We start from the raw sequence: 24,514 nt of genomic DNA, 5'->3' as shown, positions 1-24,514 counted from the left end.
AAATAGAAGACAGAACAACTTTTTCCTGACATTTAAGAGCACAATGTATGTCAACCCTCTTCTAAGTGTTTTACGTGTAGTAACTCATTTAATCCTCATGGCAATCCTGAGAAGTATTACCTGCATTCTCACTTTACAGATGAGGCCACAAAAAGGGAAAGAGGAAGTATTCCGTGGACACACAGCCGGTGAGTGGGGACAATGGGGCCCAAACCCAGGCAGTCTGTTCCCAAAGCCTGGCACCAAACCGTGATCATGGTAATATAAAACCAGAAAACGACTGATCTAACCCCCTCACAAAGACACAAAAGTTAACAAAGAGGATGCAGAAATGCATCACATAAATCCTACAACCAATATATTCCAGAAATTCAAGAATGATCGATATTAAGAAATCTATCACAGACATAGAGAACAGACCTGTGGTTGCCAAGGGGGAGGGGGTGTAGGGGAAGGATGGATTGAGAGTTTGGGATTAGTAGATGCAAACTATTATGTACAGGATGAATAAACAACAAGGTCCTACTGTAGAGCACAGGGGACTATATTCACTATCCTGTGACAAACCATAATGGAAAAGAATATTTAAAAAGAATGTGTGTGTGTGTATATATATATATATGTATGTATAACTGAATCACTTCATTGTACAGCAGAAATTAACACATTGTAAATCAACTATACTTCAATAAAATAAAAAAAGAAATCTATCGACATTAAAAAGTTACATCAAAGGAGGAAAAAACAAATTATTATAAGTAGATGCTGAAAAGGCAATCGTTAGAGTTTGGTAATCATTTCTAATAAAATCTCTATAAATAAAATTCTTAAATATGTTAAAAATTCTTTGTGAAAGACCAAGAGTAAAGATCATTTAAAGTAGTAAATACTAGTGCTTTTTCCATTAAAATAAGGAACAAGACATTGATACGAATAATTGCCATTATTATTCAAATTGATTAGTGGTTCCAGAATATTCAAAACTATGAGAAAATACAATAATCAATATAAATATTAGAAACATCATAATAGTCTCTTTCTGCTAAATGTGATTGAATACTCAGAAAAAAAGCAAAAGACCTGTAAAATAAAGGAGTGTGTTAAAGCCATTGGATTAAAGATAAATAAAGTTCAAAAACTTTTTTTTTTCATGTTAGCAATAACCACCTAAAACTTAAAATGGAGAAAAACATTCCATTTGTCTAATAGAATGCAAATTTTAAAATAAAGTTAAAATAAAAGTATAAGATGAATTTTAAAATGTGTCATTATGAAATAACATCTTCACAAGTAGAAAAATATACTGTGAAACTCACAGAAACAGAGCAGAGAGATGGTTGCAGGGGCAGGAGGTGGGAGAAATGGGGAGATGTCGGTCCAAGGGTACCGACAGTTACAAGAATAGGTTTTGGGATTTAATGTACAGTGTGGTGACTATAGTCAACAACACTGTATTGTGTACAGTAAGTCTCCTACATACGAACCTTCAAGTTGCAAACTTTCAAAGATGTGAACGTGCGTTCGCATGTCCAATCACGTAAGCTAGTTCACGTGTCTGGCGTACATTGTCACGTGTGTGCATCCTCTACAATTGGTGGTGCTTTTGTGTACTTTACTGTACAGTACTGTTGCTGTGCAACACGAGGAGCTTACTAATGAAGACCTGATGGAATTGGGGGCCCAGAGAAAGGACGAAGAGAGACAAGAGGAAGAAGAAGTAACTGAAGTACCGAAGAGATTCACGACGCAGGAAGTGGCAGGGGATTTTCTTTATTTGAGGAGGCACTGTTAGTTTTTGAGGCACAGGACCCGAACGCAGAACAGTACACGAGGGTTGCAGCAGCCGATCAGAATGCAATCCAGTGCTACCGCGTCATCTACGATGAGAAAAAAAGAGCTACTACCCAGACATCACTGGATCGTTTTTTCAAGAGGGTGGATAGACTTGAATCCAGCAAGGAACCAGCACCTGTGCCATCAACGTCAGGCATGAGTGCAATTGCAGCCGCCCTCTGTCTCCTATTGCTGACGTTCCTTCAGCTCTACCGTCTCCCACCTCCTCTCCTCCTCCAGTCAGTAACTCTTCCTGCCTGTTCACTCGATGCCAGCCCCTGTATGCCAGCTGTTGTACTGTACTACTGTACTTTTCAAGGGACTGCACTCTAAGATTACAAATGTTTTCTTTATATTTTTGTGTTTGTTTTTTATGTATTATTTGTGTGAAAAGTATTATAAACCTATGACAGTACAGTACTATATAGCCAATTGTGTTAGTTGGGTACCTAGGCTAACTTTGTTGGACTTACGAGCAAATTGGACTTACAAACGCACTCTCAGAATGGAACTCGTTCATATGTAGGGGACTTACTGTACTTGAAGTTTGCTACAAGAGAGTAGATCTTAAATGTCCTCACCATAACAAAACTCACAACAACAAAAAATATACATATATACGATGGAATATTACTTGGCCATAAAAAACGAATGAAATATATGCCATTTGCAGCAACAAAGAAGGACCTAGAGATGATCGTACTAAGTGAGGTAAGTCAGAAAGAGAAAGACAAATACCATAGGATATCACTTATATGTGGAACCTAAAATATGGCACAAATGAACCTATCTATGAAACAGAAACAGACTCACAGACATAGAGAACAGACTTGTGGTTACCAAGGGGGAGGGAGGGTGGGAGAGGGATGGACTGGGAGTTTGGGGTCAGCAGATGCAAACTATTATATATAGGATGGATAAACAACAAGGTCCTACTGTAGAGCACAGGAAACTATATTAATATCCTGTGAAAAACCATCATGGAAAAGAATATTTAAAAAAGAATATATATATGTGTGTGTATATATATATATATATATAAAAATATATATAAACAGAATCACTTTGCTGTACAGCAGAAATTAACACAACTGTAAATCAACTAGACTTCAATAAAATAAAATTTTTTAATGATAATTATGTGAGGTGGTGGAGGTGTTAATTAACTCTGTTGTGGCCATAATTCTGCAATATATACAACTATCAAACCATCACATTGTAAACCTTACACTTACACAATATTATATATATATATCTCAATGAAACTGGAAAAATTAAAACATCACCATTTGGGAACTGTTTAAAAATAGCTCACAAGGGCTTCCCTGGTGGCGCAGTGGTTGAGAATCTGCCTGCCAATGCAGGGGACACGGGTTTGAGCCCTGGTCTGGGAAGATCCCAAATGCCGCGGAGCAACTGGGCCCGTGAGCCACAACTACTGAGCCTGCGTGTCTGGAGCCTGTGCTCCGCAACAAGAGAGGCCGCGATAGTGAAGAGGGCCGCGCACCGCGATGAAGAGTGGCCCCTGCTCGCCGCAACTAGAGAAAGCCCTCGCACAGAAACGAAGACCCAAAACACAGCCAAAAATAAAAAAAGCTCATAAATATTTAGAATACAAAATCAATTTGCACATTATACAGAAAACGACAACTCTGAAACAGAAGCAATGGAAACCAACGAAAGCATTAGACAAAAATATTCCATCTAACATAATCTGTTAACAAATAAGAATTAATTTTTTCAATATCTAAAGTTAAAGAAATTAGAAAAAGATCAAAAAATTCCAGAGAAAGAAGAAGGAATTAATAAAGAGGAAATAAAATGTTAATTAAGAAACATACAAATGTGAGTGCTATCTTAAAAATCCAAGAACTTATGTTTTTTAACTAATCTAAGAAAAATAATAGAATATTCAAATGTAAAATAAATGATAAAGGAGAATTAATTGCAGAGAAAGAAAATTGAAGAAAACTGGAGGGAACAATTTGTTTACGTCTATGAAAATAAACTAGAAGACCTAAATGAAATATTTATTTTTCAAAGAAAGTGTAATCTAACAAAACTGCTTTCATAAGAATTGTTATATTAGCAGAGAAAGTGATAGAAAAAGACCCTTAAATATCCTCGGGTGAATATGGTTTCAGAGGATAAACCAATTCAACAGGAATTCTCTCATTCATTGCTGGTGGGAATGCAGCCTCTGTGGAAGACAATCTGACAGTTTCTTATACTCTAATCATCCTTTTATCATAAAATCCACCAATCACAATTCTTGGTATTTACCCAATGAAGATGAAAAACTGATGTCCAAACAAATGTTCATAGTAGCTTTATTCATACCTGCCAAAAATTGGAAGCAACCAAGATGTCCTTCAGGGAACTTCTCTGGCAGTCCAGTGGTTAAGACTCCGAGCGCTCACTGCTGAGGGTCTTGGTTCAATCCCTGGTCAGGGAACTAAGATCCCACAAGCTGTGAGGCGCAGCCAAAATATTCAAAATTTTAAAAAATTTTAAAAAAGATATCCTTCAGGAGGTGGATGGATGAACTGTGGTCCATCCAGACAATGGAATATTATTCAGTGCCAAAAAGCCATGAGCTGCCCACCCGTGAAAAGACATGGAGGAACATTAGCTGCTCATTACAAAGTGAAAAAGCCAGGCCGAAAATGCTACCTGCTGTACGATTCCCACTGTAAGTAGAAAGTGGTTCATTCTCCCTGGTAGTAAGAATTGCAAATTAAAACCACGCGGAATCACTATTTTTCACTGATCATAATGGCAAAATTACAAAAGTTGAATAACACACACTGTTATTGAAGCTACGGGAGAATAAGAACTCAGTTTTGCCAGGGGAAAGGTACCCTGAAATAACCACTAGGGAAGACAGGTAAGTAACAGCTATCAAAGTTAATCGGTGACCATGATTCCACCCCTAGGAACTTATCCTGCAGATATATATGCACACACACACAAAATAACAAATGCACAAGGATATACTTACTGCAGTGTTTGTCATAGTAAAATATCATAAACAACCCAGATACCCTCAACGGGAGACTGGTTACAGAAATTCTGATGCATCCGTACAGCTGCAATGCGATGCAACTATTTAAAGAGAGATCTTGGGACTTCCCTGGCCATCCAGTGGTTAAGACTCTGACCCTACACTGCAGGGGGCAGAAGTTCGATCCCTGGTGGGGAACTAAGATCCTACATGCCGCGTGGTGCAGCCAGAAACAAAAAGAGACAGAGAGAGATCTCTTACACAATGTGAAATGATCTCCAGTGTGAAATGATCTCCAGTGTGGAATGATCTCCAATGTGAAATGATCTCCAATGTGAAATGATCTCCAATGTGGAATGATCTCCAAGGTCTATTGGTAGGCAGAAAAAAGTCAAATGCATATTGTGTAAGTAAGGTGACTTTTGTGGTTTTTTCAATGGTAGAAAAATAAGAGTCTATATTATGTGTTTGTTTATGCATAAACAAATTATGGGAGGATACATAAAGACACTAATAAAAGCCGTTACCTGCTGAGGTGAGACAGGAACGGCCAGGATGGGGAGTTTTCACCAGGGTGCCTTTTAGTGTGTCTTCCTTTTTGGACCAAATGAATGTATTTCGCATGCCCTGTTCACATCATTAAAAGCATTAAAACCTCATTAAATCTGTATACACACACAATATGGTATGTGGAACGATATCCTACCAGTTTGTCACCATTGATTACTGGGTGGGAGGATGGAAGAAAAAGAAAATGACTGTCCTTTTTTAAAGTGCAAGAGAAAAAGAACATGAATGGTGACACGAACCACGAGGCCAAAAAAGGTGCTTGTCTCAGAACATGTGATTTTAGATGGCTTTTATATTAATATACATATATAGATAGATAGATAGTCTGGATTTTTTATATAATTAACATCTACTATTGTGTAATCAAAAACTGGTTATTTTCATTTCATAGAAAATTTTCAACAAGTCAAAAATACCATTTATTTCTCAAAAAGAAAAACCAAAGAAGATTTTACACCATAGAAAGAAAACATTTAGTCCATCTTTAGAAAGAAAATTTACAAATCAGAAATATGGATATCTTCTTTTAAAAAGAGAATTTTCTTTGCTTATTGAGACACCTTACTATATTCTTAGGTAGAAATAACACATTTCAGATTCAGTTGTATTTGTGTCTTATCCTATACTTTTTTACTCTCTTAAATAGAAATCCTCAGGACCAGTATGCCTGACATTCAGTTTCAAGGCTTGGGAAACATTACTGAGATAATTATATGGTCATGAAATAATATCTACTGTGAAACTTAGTGGTTTATAAATGCATTCGTTAATTGTTGGCACTAGATCATGCTAGATAGGGTTCATTATATGATTCTATTTTCTGTACGTCTGGATATTTTTCTTAAGAACAAGTTTTAAATTTTACAATACAAAATGAGTTAGTTGACGTAAATGATTCAAGAGTAAAGTTGCTGAGACGCATTCCAGCTCAGTGTGATTTGAGAATCACGAGAAAAATTCACTGTTCTCTTCTTACATCAGCAGTTCTTTTAAAAAGAAAGTAATTTCTCACAGTTTCCCCTGGAAACTGAGACACACAATACTTTTGTTATCTTCCATAAAAATAAAATTTTAAATGGATGATGAATAAAATATGTCAATTCTGGTCACTGTGGGAACTAGATTGCATTATGACATGTTCAGGGAAACTCATACAGTGTGAGGACATGATGAATTGCAGCATTTCTCTGTCAGCCTGGCCGCTCCTACCCTTACAGTAACCATCACAACCCAGATGATCTGCGAAAATGGAAGAAAGAAATCAGTTCTACGGAGGAAAGAACTGGGGCCCGTAGATTTCATGTGGTCTGAACCCATGTCTCCTTAACTCAAAAGCACTGTCTTTTTTTCCACTTCCCCAAATCACCTCTGCACAAATGACTCACAGTAAATGCCTCTGGAAATAATATAAATTGTCAATGAATGGTGGCAAAGTGGAGAAAGCTCATTGTGTGTTGTGACTTAAGATCAAGCAGACTTTGCATAGCAAAGGAAATCATCAGCAAACCAAAAAGACAACCTATGGAATGGGAGAAAATATTTGCAAATGATGCGACCAACAAGGGATTAATTTCCAAAATATACAAACAGCTCATACAACTTAATATCGAAAGAAAAATCCAATCAAAAACTGAGCAGAAGATCTAAATAGGCATTTCTCCAAAGAAGACATACAGATGGCCAACAAACACATGAAAAGATGCTCAACATCGCTAATTATTAGAGAAATGCAAATCAAAACTACAATGAGGTATCACCTCACACCGGGCAGAATGGCCATCATCAAAAAATCTACAAACAATAAATGCTGGAGAGAGTGTGGAGAAAAGGGAACCCTCCTACACTGTTGGTGGGAATGTAAATTGATACAGCCACTATAGAAAACAGTATGGAGGTTCCTTTAAAAACTAAAAATAGAGCTACCATATGATCCAGCAATCCCACCCCTGGGCATATATCCAGAGAAAACTCTAATTCAAAAAGATACACGCACCCCAATGTTCACTGCAACACTATTCACAATAGCCAAGACGTGGAAGCAACTCAGTGTCCATCAACGGATGGATGGATAAAGAAGATGTGGCACATATATACAATGGAATATTACTCAGCCATAAAAATGAATAAAATAATGCCATTTGCAGCAACATGGATGGACCTAGAGATGATCATACTAAGTGAAGTAAGTCAGACCGAGAAAGACAAATATCATACGATATCACTTATATGTGAAATCTAAAAAAAGTGATACAAATGAACTTATTTACAAAACAGAAATAGACTTACAAACATAGAAAACAAACATGGTTACCAAAGGGGAAAGGGTGGGGAGGGATAAATTAGGAGTTTGGGATGAGCAGATACAAGCTACTATATATAAAATAAATAAACAACAAGGACCTACTGCATAGCACAGAGAACCATACTCAATACCTTGTAATAACCTATAATGGAAAAGAACCTAAAACAGTATATATAGATATATATATCACTTTGCTGTACACCTGAAGCTAACACAACATTGAAAATCCACTATATTTCAATTAAAATTGTTTTAAAAACCAAGCAGACTGCCTGAGTCAAAATCCTGACTCCATTACCGTGAAGCTTAGACAAGGTCTTAATATCTATCTTCCAAACATCCATTTTTTCTCTTCTAAAATGAGGAAAGCAATAGAACGGATCTATTAGGATTGTTAAAAGGATTAAATGACATGTCAGGAAGGTACTTACTGTGTCTGGTTCATACATGTCATAAACACTAGTTGTCTTTATTATATATATATGTTTTTATATATATTTAACACTAATAATATATATTTTATTTACATATCATATAAAAATAGATACAAAATATATATTATTAGTGTTACCACTAATATATATCAAAAAGCTATGCCTTCCATGAAGAAACTGAGTTATTTTTAACTCAAATCAGAACCAATTTATCACCGTCTTAATCTTTTAGAGGCTATCGGGATTCTACCTAGTTGTACAAATTTGCAGGATCAGTTGTTTGATTATTTCCCAATGCATTGCACACTCAGGCCCTTTCTGGACTTTTTTTGTATTTGCTTGAATTTTGGTGAAAGAAAACACTGACAGTATGTATGTGAGAGTTGTTTTAATCTTAAGAAGCAAAGAAAGAGAGTTCTTTGAAATAAAATCCACATTTAAGACTTTTTAAAGGCATGCATGTTCACATTGTTGACAGCTCTAAAAATGTCATCTTTTCAGAGTCTCTGTCACAGTGCCAGGCCTAGCATGTGACAAAAGGCCCAGAATGACCACCGTCTCCTAGCTGTGAGGCCTTGTCTGGTGACAGGATCACTCTGAGAATGAAACAATGTACAGGAGGGCCTCATCACCCCTTATTCCTAATAAGAGGTTGTGAAAGGGGTCAAACGCCAAAACACAACATTTTTCACAAATGACCTTTTTTTAAAAATTAATGTATTTATGTATTTGGCTGCGTCGGGTCTCTTCTCTCTAGTTGAGGCGCGTGAGCTCAGTAGTTGTGGTGTGAGGGCTTTGTTGCCCCGCGGCATGTGGGATCTTTGTTCCCCGACCAGGGATTGAACCCACGTCCCCTGCATTGGGGGGCAGATTCTTAACCACTGAACCACCAGGGAAGTCCCACAAATGACCATTTTTAAAATGACTCCTAAACATCTCTCCCTGTTTAGTGCCTGCATCTGTCGTGGCCCAAGCCAGGAGGCAAACGTCTCCCATCTTAGTGACTCCAGTCCTCTCCGACTAATGGAATTACAGTAAAAAAATCAGTAGCAGGGCTTTCCTGGTGGTGCAGTGGTTAAGAATCCACCTGCCAATGCAGGGGACACGGGTTCGAGCCCTGGTCCGGGTAGATCCCACATGCCGCAGAGCAACTAAGCCCGTGCACCACAACTACTGAGCCTGTGCTCTAGAGCCTGTGAGCCACAGCTACTGAAGCCCGCGCACCTAGAGCCCGTGCTCTGCAACAAGAGAAGCCACCACAATGAGAAGCCCGCGCACCGCAACCAAGACCCAACGCAGCCAAAACCAAATAAAATAAATAAATAAATGTATTAAAAAAAAAAATCAGTAGTAGTAAAAATCTCTTTCGATTTTAAGTCCTGCAACAGATGCAAGGTTTGATACACTGGATAAAAGGCATGTTGAAGAACTGCCCAAATTTCATACAAGGTTACCAAAAAATAAGTTATCTGGCAGAATTTGACCAGCTACAATTGCAGAATAGAAATCAACAGGGGTGATCGGGCTCCAAAAGGGAATGATTCAAATCCTGGAAGACTAATCAAGGCCTAATCAGATATTTTTACAAAAAAAAATTATGATTATGCTGTGAAAATTAAGTGTGAATTGAAGCACATACTATAACTACCATACAAATTGTATTCCTCCCAAATTAACACAGTTCATTTTTGGAGAATTAGTATATCATTTCAGTTACAAACTCAATGGCATTAGATAGAAAACTTGTCATAATTTTTAGTTTCATTTTTCAAAATAAAGCCGTAATCATTTTTCACTCTTCACTTGAAAATGTTGATCCTTGTTTTAAACAGATTTATCTCAAGCGACTACTTTTAATACTTATTAGACTACAAGGACATAAATCAAAGAACTTCATTAAACTACAGTATTGTAAGGATTTAATATTACCAAATATTTGGTGATTTAATCTTAGAACGATCACTAACCAGCAAAATCTGCATCTTTCTCAACATCGCAGTGATATTATTGCCACCAAAAGCACCGTTCCAAGCCTGTCCTCTTCATACTCCTATGACAATTCTCAATTGTCTGACATAAAAATCGGACGCTTGATTTGGATTTCGAGGTCAGGCCAGGTCCCACACACTTAACCTACACAGATACCTTTCCCTCTGTGCTGGTTTCTCGTTAAAATAAAGGTCCTAAAATAAAGTTGAGAGTCCCACTATTTCAAACCCCACTCAATTTCTATACAATGAAAATAACGAAAACTTTTAAAACCTGAAGATCTACAGATTTCTATGTTACATAAAAACTGTATAAAATGTACTGAGCCCTCTCTACACACACACACACACACACACACACACACACACTCATACACACTCTCAAATGGAAGCACTGCTTAAGCAGATACGTTTGCTGTCTCAGTCACAGGTAATGATGATTTAAAACCATGAAGTACCACTTATAACAGAATTCACAAATTCAAATGCCTACAAACCCATGCCTGGGCTGAGTGGAAGCAAATAGACACAAATCTGTCAGCAGCGGGAGTACTGACAACCAAAAGAACCCATCCCATCCACGTGCGAATAGGAGAGGGGTCCCCAGATCTTTCCAAATCTCAAGAGAAAGAGAAAATCTAAATTTTTATGTAAAATTTTGTAAAATGAATAACTTTTAAACAATGATTGTGGCCAAAACAGAAATAAACAAACCTAACTCTGTACCAAGTTGATGGTATAAGCAAAAAGAGAAGAATTATTTCAAGTGATTTTAAAACACTGTATTTTGACCACGTGCTGTTAGTGGGAAAGAAAACACATACACAGAAGGAGATTGTAAACTACATTCAGTGTTGTTCTCATTAGTGGTAATATTGGCATTGTTATTCTGATCTATGAGATGCGGTAGGATAAAGCATTAACGTTGTTAAAAACCAAGATTTCAGCATAAAAAGATGTAACTATAAAATCAAAGAAGTAAAAAGTGCATTCTTAATGTTTACTTGAAAATAACAGTAGGAACTCATTTTTCCCTTTCAGAAAAGACTTGTTTCCTATCTTTGTCAACTGAAAGGCTAGAAGAAATGACAAACTAGTAACAACAAACAGTCTTAGCACCCAGATTCTGGTCTCTAAAGAGCATCTCTCTAGGGGCTTCCCTGGTGGCGCAGCGGTTGAGAATCCACCTGCCAATGCAGGGGACACGGGCTCGAGCCCCGGTCTGGGAAGATCCCACATGCCGCGGAGCAACTAGGCCCGTGAGCCACAACTACTGAGCCTGCGCGTCTGGAGCCTGTGCTCCGCAACAAGAGAGGCCGCGACGGTGAGAGGCCCGCGCACCGCGATGAAGAGTGGCCCCCGCTTGCCGCAACTAGAGAAAGCCCTCGCACAGAAACGAAGACCCAACACAGCCAAAAATAAATAAATTAATTAATTAATAAAAAAGAGCATCTCTCTAGGACTTCCTGGAGAAATCTCTGAGGTCTGGAACAGGAAATGTATGGAAGGACCCGAGGATATCTTGTTCCACCTCAAGCAAAAATGTTATTAAAAGAGAGAAGGGTCCTATCAAAATTACACAGGAACTAACTGGATGGGGTCCCCATGGGATAAAGATAGTACAATTTGACCATAAAAAAGAACATAAGGACTACAATATATTGAAGCATACCAAATATATTAAAATATATGTGTACCTAATGATACTACAAAGAAAAAAAAACCTCATTGGTCAGTTGTGAGGGTTGCTACAGCATCAAATAATTACTCAGACAATTTATGGAGGACAGGACTTAAGTATTTATTCTGTCTGTCCCACATGGACCATACTTCAGGGCAACCAAACGGTTGATGAAGAGAAGTTATTCCTGATAAAGAGTCCAGCCAACAAATGTAGGAGGAGTGATAGAACTAGGAGATGGCCTTTTTGCCATCCCTAATGAACTGATGGATCTAGAACTGGTCAATGACTGCTAAAGCTATCAGGTGAAAGATTGAGGCAGAACGCTTATCGGTTAGATTTTCATTACATAAATTTTCATCCATATGCCAAAGCAGACTTTCAAAAAACTTATCGCAGCAAAACCAAATTAACTGTAACTCCTTAGGGTCATCAAATACATAATCAATGCTCAAATTTCTTGGATTGTCTGCCAAACACGTAATTTTTTAGACTTTGTCAAAATACAGATCCAAACGAGGGCCACAGATCGCTTCCAATTCATGTTGATCTTAAGTGTCTGTTAAGCTATCATTTCTCCCTTGGTTTTTTTTTTTTTTTTCCTAGAAGGAATTTGTTCTGTTCAGTTTTTTTCATATTCTGGATTTTGCAGACTTGATCTGAACAGTGTGATTCGACATATTCCTCTGATCCCATATTTTTATAAATTGGTGGTTAAGTTTAAGAGCTTGATTCGATCGATTTTTCAGCTTAAACTTTTGGGCAGTAATATTTCACAGGTGGGACTTTGGATTATGATGTCGGCCACGGTGGCATATTTTTACCCTGCCTCTGCCTATGAAAACAGACAGAGAACCTAGGGTAGCGAAACAAAAAGTATTACAGCATCTCAAAAAACACAAAGAAACAAAAAACCAAGCTGGGGACAAATCACTGGTTCCTGATGATCCATTTAGTACCAGCACCTTTGATGGGAAAAGGGAAAGAAAAGACAGCAGGGCCGCTGCAGGGTCTGAAAGCAGAATCCCAAAGTAGTCAACAAGCTCGTCACCGAGAGGCAGAAAGCTGGCCGGTTTGAGAACAGCAACTGAGAGGCGTCCCACACATCAGAAGGCGGTGCTTCAAGGACCAACAGGGACTGGAGCATCTTTATCTTATGAATACATGAAACTAACAAGCTGTATGAGCTGGACGTTCGTGGCCCTCAAACTCCATGTGTTGAAGCCCTAACCCCCAGGGTGGCTGTATGTGGAGAAGGAGCCTACAGGGAGGGGACTGAGGTTAAATTAGGTCATGAGGGTGGGGCTCTAATGGGATAGATTGGTGGCCTTATAAGAAGAGGAAGAGGGAGATCTCTCTCCCTCCAGAGAGCACTCAGAGAAAAGGCTCTGCGAGGACAAAGGGCCGTTTGCACACCAGGAAGAGTTTTCACTAGAAGCCGAACCCTGCAGAACCCTTCAGAACTGTGAGAAAATAAAAGTCACTTGTTTAAGCCATCCAGCCTGTGGTACCTTGTTACAGCAGCCTGAGCGGGCACAGTCCCACGCTGAGGAGAAGCTTCTAGGAGTGGATTCCCAAGTAGGCAGGGCTGGGAAAAGAAGCAAAAGGAAAACCAGAGTCCAAATAAAAGCAGGAAAGGGTAAGAACCAGGAAATTTCCAAGTAGGGAGATATTTCTTAAACGTCACGAATCCCACAGAAAATCGACTCTAATCCATCCCTCCCTTCTGAAAGTTCAGGACACTAAGCCCCCAAAAATAAGCAAGAGAAAGGGATTATGGTGGAATCTCATACAAGACAGTATCTGAAAGAGAGAAAATAAGTAAATAAAATAACGTAGCTGCAGACAATGAAATGATGCCAGAAAGATGCCTCCTCTAAAAAAGATTAAAACTATAACCTTAATATTTCAAAATGAGCAAAAGGAAATTATGAAAATGATGTCAGATATTAAAAAAATAAATCAGGTCCCAAAAGAGGAGTCTGACAATGCCTTTAAAAATTTTTTTTATTGAAGTCGAGCTGATTTACAACGTTGTGTTAATTTCTGCTGTACAGCAAATTAACTCAGTTATACACACACACACACACACATTCTTTTTCAGATTCTTTTCCATGATGGTTTATCACAGGATACTGAATAGAGTTCCCAGGGCTATACAGTAGGACCTTGTTGTTTATCCATTCTCTAGATAATAGTTTGCATCTGCTAACCCCAGCTCCAAATCCTTCCCTCCCCTCCCCTCTCCCTTGGCAACCACAAGTCTGTTCCCTATGTCTGTGAGTCTGCTTCTGTCATAGATAAGTTCATTTGTGTCGTGTTTTAGATTCCACAGATAAGTGACATCATATGGTATTTGTCTTTCTCTGTCTGACTTACTTCACTTAGTACGATCATCTCTAGGTCCGTCCATGTTGCTACAAATCGGACAATGCCTTTTAAAACACAATGATTTTCATAAACTGCGACCAGATAATCCCCTGCGCATTTCTAAGGAAAAAATGTTCAAACCATATATACAAAAACGTTCATTGCAGTTATGTGAAAAATGGGACTAAGTTGGCTATTAGCAATGATTTGAAAAGTACATAATCATTTGTAATAGGGCGTGTGATCATCAGGGTGAATGATCACCCCGAGGCCATCTGCCACCTCGGCCCTGCTGCCGTGGGGACAGAAGCCCAGCTTTGCCCTGGGTCTGCATCAGGCCCGTCCCTTTCCAAGCACCCTCTTTTGTATCTCCCACAACCAGACGAAAGGGTCTGAGGGACTCTGCCTCTTGGCTGCTCTAGCCCCAGGCTTTGAGTCAGAAGTAGTCATAGAGAGACAGCGTTCCTAATCCCGGCAAGGGCGGGGACAGCGGCACTGCTTCTGGAATCGAGGCATCGGTGGCAGAGGGCCTAGACAGAAGCCCCCAGGTGTTCAGAGGAAGTGATGATTGAGTTGGGAACTAGAGTTTCAAGTCACCAGTTTATTAATAGTTCTGTGTGATGACAAAGTTTACCTTCTAACACAATCCCGTAAGTAGAGGGCCTCAAATCATGAAGACTCAGGTAACAAGACTCCTTATATTTCCTACCCACTCATCCTTCTTCAGTAGGCCCAGCGGGACTTGATAGCAACCAAATGGCCAAACGTGGTCTTAGAAAAGAACAGGCTGGGATGTCCCTGGTGGCGCAGTGGTTAGGAATCCGCCTGCCAATGCAGGGGACACGGGTTCGAGCCCTGGTCCGGGAAGATCCCACATGTTGCGGAGCAACTAAGCCCGTGCGCCACAACTACTGAGCCCGTGCACCACAACTACTGAAGCCCGCGTGCCTAAAGCCTGTGCTCCGCAACAAGAGAACCCACCGCAGTGAGAAGCCCGCGCACCGCAACGAAGAGTAGCCCCCACTAGACTCAACTAGAGAAAAGCCCGCGCCCAGCAACGAAGACCCAATGCAGCCAAAAATAAAAAAAAAAGAAAGAACAGGCCACCTTAGCCCCACTATTTAATTACTGCCAACTATTAGTAAAAGGTAAGATTATGCCTGAAGGGGTAAAATTGCTCACAAAAAGAAACTAGTTAGCTCCCTTCTAGAACTGGACCATCATGTGCTTTTTTGGTTTTGTTTTTGAGATTTAAGCTTTCCACTTCCTTTTCCTCAGGGCATTTTTCTTTGGTTAGCCCTACTCTTCTTCCAGATCTTCTCCCTATAATCCAATCCCATCACCAGTCAATATTTTCTGAGCTCCAAATTGGAGCATAACCCAGTATAAATACTTGAAAAGGGGGTAAGAGTATACACCTCACTTTGAGTGTCTGTGAAAACACAAAACATGAATTCACAGAATAAGTAGCAGCAAGGAAACTATTTAATAAAATGTGTTTAATTCAGCACAGACTAGTATGTTTGCATCTTGCATCAATCAGACACGGGGATAGAAAGTTGAAGATGATATGGCAAAACACACACGCAAAAGATTTTTTAAATAATTTTGATTTTCCACCCATCTTCAAAAGTTAAAATGTAGAAACATGACAGTTTTAGTAGTACATGGAGGTGAAAGGACGTAGAAGTTCAATGCATTTGGAAATAAGAGCTAGACCCTTTCTGAAAACCAAACGAAGAGCGGAGAACAGACACATAACCCGAACGAAAGAATGTGTCTGACAATGGGGTGGCCCATCCACGCTGTGGGTTACTAGGTAATTGCTGAAAGTGGTATAAAACCACCTGATGTAGAAAAGCTCCTAATAAAAAGTGAAAAATGGTTATGAAACAATATTATAGTAAAATCAATCCCACTCTTTGAGGGAAGATTTGAAATGTCGACAAAATGCCAACAAGTTACCTCTGAATGGTTAAAGGGAAAATGTGCTGGCTGTGTATGTTTTAACTGTTCAAATCCCTAAACTTTTAATCCATAAAGTATATGACATTTTTCTCTTTGGGAAAAAAAAGGTCAGACGTGGGAGGAAATAAAAAAAGCAAACGTTACTCACCCCCAAATGGCCCATCAGTTCACTCTGCCAGGCTGGCTTCAGTGTTGTCTAGAATAAAGGATCCTTCCTAACAGTTTGGTTTCCCATCTTTCATGCCTAGGGGATCACAACATAACCATCTCGCCTGACCGATAGTTTTGTCTGTAAACAACTGGCCTTGAATTTGTAACTTTAAATAGGTTTAAGTCTCACCCCTACTGCTTGGGGAAGCTCAATTTTTTTAAGACCCCCTTGTTTTAAGAAGCAAATTTATTTACAACAGCCAAGATACGGAATCAACCTCAGTGTCCATCGACAGATGAACGGATAAGGAAAATGTAGTGTGTGTGTATATATCTATCTATACATACATCCATCCAGCCATACATATAGGACAGAAAATTGTTCAGCCTTAAAAAAGAAGGAAATCCTGTCATTTACAACATGAATGAACCTCAAGGACATTATGCTCAGTGAAATAAGCCAGAGACAGAAAGACAAATAGTGTATGGCAATAGTCGCATGTGGAATCTAAAAGAAAAAGATGAACTTGTAGAAGCAGAGTAGGAAGCTGGCTGCCAGGGGCTGGGGAGTCGTGCACGAGAGGGAAATGGGGAGATGTTGGTCAAAGGGCACCAAGTTTCAGTTATGCCAGATGAACGGGGCCTGGAGATCAAAAGTACCGCATGGTGACTGTAGTTAATACTACTCCGTTGTATGCTTGAAATGTGCTGAGAGTAATCCGAAATGTTCGTGCTACATGCAAAATATAACTGTGAGGTGATGGATGGTGGACGGTATATCAAACCACCGCAGTGCACACCGCAAACACACACAAGCTGTGTCAATTATACCTCAACAAAGTTGGGGAAGAAACATGAGTGTGCTGGCTGGCAAAACAGAGGGTGCCTGGCACTCCCAGCGGATATTTATTCAATTTAGTTTTCGCTGAGATGCTTGTTGGATGAACAGAGGCTTTGTCCACGGTGTCACCCTCCCTTCTCTGAAATATTGCAGCGAAAGTCGAGAATGGACTCGGGTGGGGCAAGGCTGGACGGTCACTGGCCCGTGGGCGCCCACTCCTGCTGCCACAGCTTCTAAAACGACGCTCTGACCCTCCTCCAGGGGCTCCCCATGTGTCCCGAGTATCGAAATCTGTACCTGGGCTTGAAAAGCCCTGTCTACGGGTCTCCAGCCGCCCCGTACCCAGAGGCTCTCCAGCCACGTTCTCTGCCCCCGGGGTTTTGTTCCCTTTGCCTCACGTGCTTTTCTCTCAAATACCTTCAGATCACTGCCCTTCCTCCCAGGACTCAGATTCAATTCCTGTCATGCTTTCACAGCGTTGTCTAAGTTTCCATCTGAGCACTCACTACGGTCATTAACATTTCTGCAGATGCCTCCTGCCTGCCCACCTCCCAGGACGAAAGCTGCCCGGCCAGCCATGATACCCCTGGTCACGGAGCTCAGAATTTAGGGAGTGAACTGCCCACACTATAGAAAGACTGCCCATCTGGGGTGGCTTCTCCTTTGCTTCTTAAAGGCAGGGGACTGAAAACCAACTCAAAGGTCCTCTTCCACTTCCTATGGTTCAACCTGAGGCACCGCAGACCATGCAACAGCACTGTCCTAACTTAGTGAGTCGACAACTGGCAAAGCTCCCAACGGTCCACTCTTTCCCCACTCCTGTCAAGACAACAAGCTGGAATAAATGGATCAAAGGTAGTGCAAACTACAAATTCCGGGAGGGAAAAACTTCAAAACCACCAGACTGTGATGGCGTAAAATCCTCCCTGCCTCTTCCCACCCTAACCCCATCGATCCCAGCCCTATCTCCAACCCCTAAGCTCCTTTCCTCCTCAGGGTTCAGAAATTTAATATCACGAGACACGAGGGAGCAAAAAGACACGCTCCTTGGCCCCATGGTGATCCGGCCGCCGAGGGAGACCACCTCTAACGCAAATCTACCATTCTGACGCGGGCCGAGGCGGTCCAGTGATAAGGCCACGGCAGGGACCCCCGACCCAGTTCAAAACCCAACGCGTGAGCTGTAAAGGAGCTGCAGCACTTGACGGGTGGGCTTACTTCAGGAAAGAGAAAGGAGGTTCTGCAGAAGAGCACTGCAAAGCCCAGAAGGGCAGGGCCCACGCGTGCAAGGCCTTGAGGCAACGTGGAGCCGGTCAGAGCCGCTTCCCAAGGACCGCTCAGGGCCCGCTAATGGGAAGGTGCCAACGGGCCAGGGCCACCTTTCACCCCAACACGGCTCTAGGTGGGAAGGATGCGCTGCTAGCGCAGTGCCCGCCCGGCAGGGCGCCTTAGAACAAGCCCAGGTTACTGTCAGGCAGGGCTCCCACACGGCTGAAGGCGTCCTCGCTACGCAAGGTCACTCATCTTCATCTCCCAGGCGCGACACCCGAGTCAGACCAATTCTGAACCACTTGCTCGACACAATTTCTTCAAGTGATGTTTGTACACAAGGGACCAGAAATTCTCACGAGAACCTGGTGCACCCGATCAGCCAGGCAACTCCCTCGTCTTACAAGTTCAACGCGTTTTCGGCAATCTCTGCCCTTTCCTGGATATTCTGAGATGGAGGAGACCAAAGACCCATTCTGCGGGGCTTGTTAAAAACTGGCCAGGGCGCATCGTGCAACTGCCTCCAAAAGCACTGCGTGCTTTTACTCGGACCAATTCTGCTCTTAGAAGCCATTTCTAGCTTGGCTTTCAACTGAAGGCTCCCCCCCGTTAGAGACCAGATTTCAAACTGAGGGGAAAACGTCCCCATTTGTATAAACGAGACAGAAACGTATTCCCCACAAGATAACTGAACACCAGATGATTCAGAAAATCCAGGCAAAGTAGAAGCAATGTATTTGGCAATTTTTTTCTTCCGACGAGTGACCTAAATTCTCTCCCACCTCCAAGTAGCTTGCAAGATTTTAACTGTTACATTTAAGATTCAGCGTATTTGTCATTCTACATAAGGTTACACACACATATCCTTCACGTAAGTTATCTGAATGAAAGGTCTCATCCTGATCATGGGAAGAAACTTCACATCTGCTAAAATCTGGTTCTGAATATAGCATAGCATATACAGCAATTCAAATCTGTAAGTGAATCTATTAATATTTATTCAATATTTTAACAAATTAAAACGCATCCAATTTTACCCTTTATATTTCAGTTCTCCACATACTGACGTGATCCTTCCCTACCTTTTTAGGTAGGAAAGTAATCATTTAAGGATAAATGGACACCTAAAGAACTTTGGTAAACTGCACTATAGTACAGTAGTACTTACATGAGCAAAACAGCTCTTATTTTGACTTCTAATTGCTACAGTGTGGTGTCGATGGGATCAAACTCAGGCAAGACGGACTCAATTCACGTTTACATGTGGAAACCACACGAACATAAGTGGTTAACCTACTGAGCCTTTGGCAGTCTTGTTTCACTTCACTGAGAAGCCAATCTAAGCCCTACTTTTCTGTTGCAGCATCCTGCTGTGCCCTTGCACCACCCACAAAAATTCTTTGTGGGGAGAAAAACCATCAAAGCTGTGATGCGTCCAATGAAATCCTTAATCTTTGACATCTTTAAAGCTTGGGAGTACTTGACAACAGCAGGTAAACGTGGAACATCCTCCTAGAATACCAACTTTACGTTAAACATGTTAACGCTGAAACAAAAGGCAAGTAAACGCACAATTTATATTCGTTTTTAACAGATGAGACGTCCCTCAAGTTCCCGCAATCATCTGTATGGTTTCATCAGACTCTGAGAAGCTCTACATTAGAACATGGTTACTTCTGCCACAAAAGCAACTATAATTCTTAAGATCTCTATTTGAAACGTCTAAAACAGGTACCACTTTTATTCTGACAGGTCACACAAATCTCAAACAAGCTCTTCCCTAGGTGTGACACTACCTAGGCCAAAAGGCAGGTGGGGTAGGTATTATTTTAGCCTAACTGCATTGACAGTATTTACACGTCTTAACGACTTACCAAATACAATACTGTTGACCTGTCATTTCATTTGTGTGAAATGATTCACATGTACAGAAAATTAGAAGAATTTAACCTAACAGACTTCAAATTAAGTAGTAATAGCAAAGGCAATTCAAATACTAACATGGCACAATTTTCCCTGTTAGTGGTTTTAAAAGGCTCATTTAAACGAGGGATGAGTTCACTTGCTTAGATATTTGAAATACAACTTTATTCTGATTCTAAACGAAAAGGAATGGGAATGACAGTAACAAACAAGATGCCACCACTGAATATTGTGATGTGACTGTAGCAGTCTTATATTTGAAACTCAAGGAGGAAACAACTGTGTTCCAAAACACCTAAATATGCAGGTCCAAAAAAATGAAGGTTTTTTTTTGTTTTTTTTTTTTTAACTGCCACATTCACTCCAAAGCCCATTCATCTCCTTCAGCATCCCAAAGATTAAGCACACGTTCTGCTTAGCTATATAATAAAGTGGCAAACACGCTGCACCACTGACATCACAGGACAGTTGCCTATAAAACTAGACTTCTGACGCTGGGCTCCAGCTTCACTTTTCTCACAGGTCATCATCTTCATCCGGGAGGGCAGTTGTCTGAGCAACCTAGACAAAGAGATGAAAGGGTTGTAACGCTCCAGATGAAAACCACTAGGAACCTGAAAGCATTCACTACCGAGACGCACACATCGTACCTCTAGATCGTGCTCGTACTGCGCTGCCAATGCTGGGTCCATGACCACCTCTGGCGGGGCGAGAGCAGGCATGGCGACGAACTCCAAGTTAGGGTCTCCGATCAGTTTTCTAGCAAGCCAGAGGAAGGGCTTTTCAAAATTGTAGTTACTTTTGGCGGAGATGTCATAGTACTGTTTAAAAGAGAGATAAAATTAATTTTAAAAACCCATACATCAAAGACATTAATGAAGCACTTTAATGGACTTATAATTTTACGTAAGGATCATAAGTCCAGTAAGTTCTAAGAAACATACCTGAAGATTCTTCTTTCGGTGGAAGACAATCGACTTTGCCTTAACCTTTCTGTCCTTGATGTCCACTTTGTTGCCACACAGCACGATGGGGATGTTCTCGCACACTCGCACCAGATCTCTATGCCAGTTAGGCACGTTCTTGTAAGTGACCCTTGACGTTACATCAAACATTATGATGGCACACTGAGCTGAAAGAAGCATTTACAATAAATCAGTGTAGGCCTAGGAATTTGCTACCTGGATGAAACACGCTAAGAACTATGGACTCGGATTCACAGTCTCAGGCCTAACTCCAGGTCAGCTACATTTCTCTACTCATTTTCAAGATCTCTACCAATTCCAAAAATCTCAAATCATTTTAATACACAGCATTATTTAAAAGTCCCTTTTATTGTACATGAAACCATGAAAGACCAGCTTACCATATGAAATCTACCTGTGATACTTCATAAATTCTTCCTCATCCCAAAAAAGTATCAAGTAGATCAATGATAAATCAGCATTCCAGGAAACTCACCTCCCATATTCTGAGGATCTAACAATCTACTCTTTACAAAGGCTCTTAAATGGCTGAACACACTAGAATATAATGTGCCTAGTTTTAAAAGCTCAGTTAACTCTCTACGTCGACCTGCAGAAACAGCCAGGATAAAGCCGGTAAGCCACGGGGTACGCGCGATACAGTAAACAGATTTTTAGCTGAAGAATGGGGGCGGGGAGGGGAGAGGAGGAATCTCTGCAGTTGTACGGCAAAAGACATGGAAAGATTCGCAACGATTTTCATGAGAAGAGAAAGCCTTACATTGAGCATTTTCTTTGTTCATCTTTTTGCTGAGAAGCATTTATTTCCTTTGCACTTTTAAAATCAAGCACTCTGAAAAAAATATTCTGCAAAACCTAGTGAAATTAAAAAGAAACCGGCTGGTCTTACACAACATTTTATAAGATAGAAAGCCTAGGGCCTCTGGTCCAGGATCTGGTCAAACTGTTTACTACCTTTTTAATGGAGTGCAGAAGAAATGATCATCGACTTCCACCAAAATATACACCCCAACCTAAGTTTTCAGATCCTGGGGCTGCAGCAACACCTTGTCTGCTGCTCCCACTTTTCAAATTAAGAGCCTCAACATACATCGTATCACCTCCTTCAAAACAGTGCCTACGGCGACGCAAGCACGCCATCAAATGGCACCAGACAACCTTCACAGGCTCCCCTCCCCTTCCACTGAGGGTCAGCTCTCGGGAGCCAGCCCAGCTCCTGAATCGAAGCGCTTCACGCAATGGCCAGTTCAGTCGGCATTAGGCATGTGTCTGCCAGAACAGACCTGATGATCTGTAAGCTGCCTTGGGCGGTAAGCTACAAATCCTCTCAAAGGCGGCTGGTTACGAGGCAGATACCTACCTTGGATGTAATAGCCATCTCTCAGTCCTCCAAATTTCTCCTGGCCAGCTGTATCCCATACGTTGAACTTAATGGGTCCTCTGTTGGTATGGAACACAAGGGGATGGACCTCAACGCCCAAGGTGGCTGGAACGTAAGCGCGGAAAGTTAGTCAGTGACCTCATCCATCTCCCACACGTTTTCACACATCCTTTCCCCCACGTACCTACATACTTCTTCTCAAATTCACCAGTCAGATGGCGTTTCACAAATGTAGTTTTCCCAGTACCGCCGTCACCAACCAATACGAGCTGTTGGGAAACACATCTTTGAAGTAAACAGCGGAACGGGTCTCAGGACCTCGGGATTGTGAGACTGTCCCGGTGCTCTGGACCGCCGTCTCACAGGGAAGAACTCTACATGCCCCCTGAGCACACCGAAGACAAAGCATCTTAAGACAGCGGCCCCGTCCCATCTCACGAACGACCCGAACCGGCGGAGCTGCGAGCCCAGCTTCCCCGCGCGCAGGGCGGGGCTCGCCCCCTCCCCCCTCCCCTCCCCTCCCCCCCCGCCCCGTTGTCAGGGCACCGAAGGCACTGCCGCAGCACCGGCCAACGGCACCCGGCCGCAGTCACGAACCAGACGCCGCCGTTAAGGCCGTCCGGACGCGGGCCCGCCCCTCCCTAGGGCCGCCTTTCCTCCCGACCCCCTCGGATCACCCACCTTGAACTGCACTTGGGGCTCTCCTTGCGCAGCCATCGCGATGCTACTGCGGGCAGAGGAGAAAGAAGTGAGGCCCGCTGCACGGCGGCGCGGCCCGGGGGCCGCATGGCCGGACCCGCCCCACGTGCCCGGGCCCACAAAGGCCTCCACCCCGGAGCCCGGCCGCCCGCACCCCACCCCCAACCCGACACACACACACGCGCACACGCGCGCGCGGGGGCCGCGAGGGTGCGCGACGGCGATGGCGGCGGGGGCGCTGCTCCCCGACTCGGCTCCTCTGGCCGCCAGGGCCCGGCTCGCGCCCGCTCGGAGCGCAGACCCGCTCGGCGCCGAGGCCCCGGCGCGAAAAGCGCCCGGTCACGGCCTGCGGCCGGCCCGGGCTGCCCCGACCGCCCCCCGGCACTCCGCCCGGCCGTCCCGGCCGGATCTCCCCGGCAGCCCCGCGGCCCGGCCGCCCGGCCTCCCCTCCGCCCCGGCCGCTCGCCCGGCCCACCGCGGCTCGGGTCCCGGCGCCCTCGCGGCCAGAGAGGAAGGAAGGCTCTCCTCCCGGAGCCCGGGGTCTCCACGCAGCCACCGCCTCACGGCCGCTCCCTGCCGCCGCTGCGACGCCCCGATCCCCGCCCCCGCCCCGGCCCCGCGACCCCCGCCCCAGTCCCACTACCTTCCAGAAGCGTCTCCGCGCCCGTCTGACTGAGGGCTGGAAAGATGGCGGAAGCGCAATTCAAATGCCCGGAGACGCAGCCGACGCCGGCGCGCGCCGGGGGAGGGCGGGGCAACGGCGCCGCGTCGCTCCCACGTGGCCCCTCGCGCACGCGCACGCACACCGCCCCGGCTCCGGCGGCTGTACCCGTTGGCCTGGCGCATAGGGAGAGGCTCGCGGCGCGCCGGGCGCGGGAGGCTATGCGGTCGCGCGCACGCACGCCGGCCCGCGGGGCCACGTGCGCCAGCCCGGAGGGCGTGTTCCCGCGCGCGCATGCGCCGACGGTGACGAGGCGCGCCCAGCTGCCACCGCGGGAACAGAAGTGGAAGGAGAGGGCCGAGGCCCCCTTGGGCGGGAAACTCGCGGGGTGGCCCACACAAAGGCCCTGCCCCTGCGTACAAACACGGCACGGCGGGCCCGGGGCGGGCGCCAT

General features: G+C 43.0%; 1 protein-coding gene across 2 annotated transcripts; it reads right to left on the bottom strand.

Moving 5' to 3' along the window:
- Positions 1-20,476: 20,476 nt before the first annotated feature.
- Positions 20,477-24,177, bottom strand: RAN (RAN, member RAS oncogene family). Of its 2 annotated transcripts, none has more exons than XM_082418339.1 (7): positions 24,043-24,177; positions 23,382-23,427; positions 22,885-22,969; positions 22,680-22,805; positions 21,278-21,465; positions 20,984-21,154; positions 20,477-20,894 (listed from the first exon to the last, which is right to left on the bottom strand). In XM_082418339.1, the coding sequence occupies exons 2-7, from the start codon at positions 23,415-23,417 to the stop codon at positions 20,850-20,852; spliced, it is 651 nt and encodes a 216-aa protein (XP_082274465.1). In that variant the 5' UTR covers positions 23,418-23,427; positions 24,043-24,177; the 3' UTR covers positions 20,477-20,849. The 2 variants fall into 2 exon arrangements, with proteins under 2 accessions (XP_082274465.1, XP_082274466.1); XM_082418340.1 differs by having other exon boundaries at positions 23,382-23,424; positions 24,043-24,144.
- Between the last annotated feature and the right edge of the window lie 337 nt (positions 24,178-24,514).

The sequence above is a fragment of the Balaenoptera physalus genome (genome assembly GCF_965194825.1).
Source record: "Balaenoptera physalus genome assembly, chromosome: 12".
NCBI lineage: Eukaryota > Metazoa > Chordata > Mammalia > Artiodactyla > Balaenopteridae > Balaenoptera > Balaenoptera physalus.
Note: the sequence above shows the minus strand (reverse complement) of the source record. Positions and strands in the feature narration are given on the sequence as shown.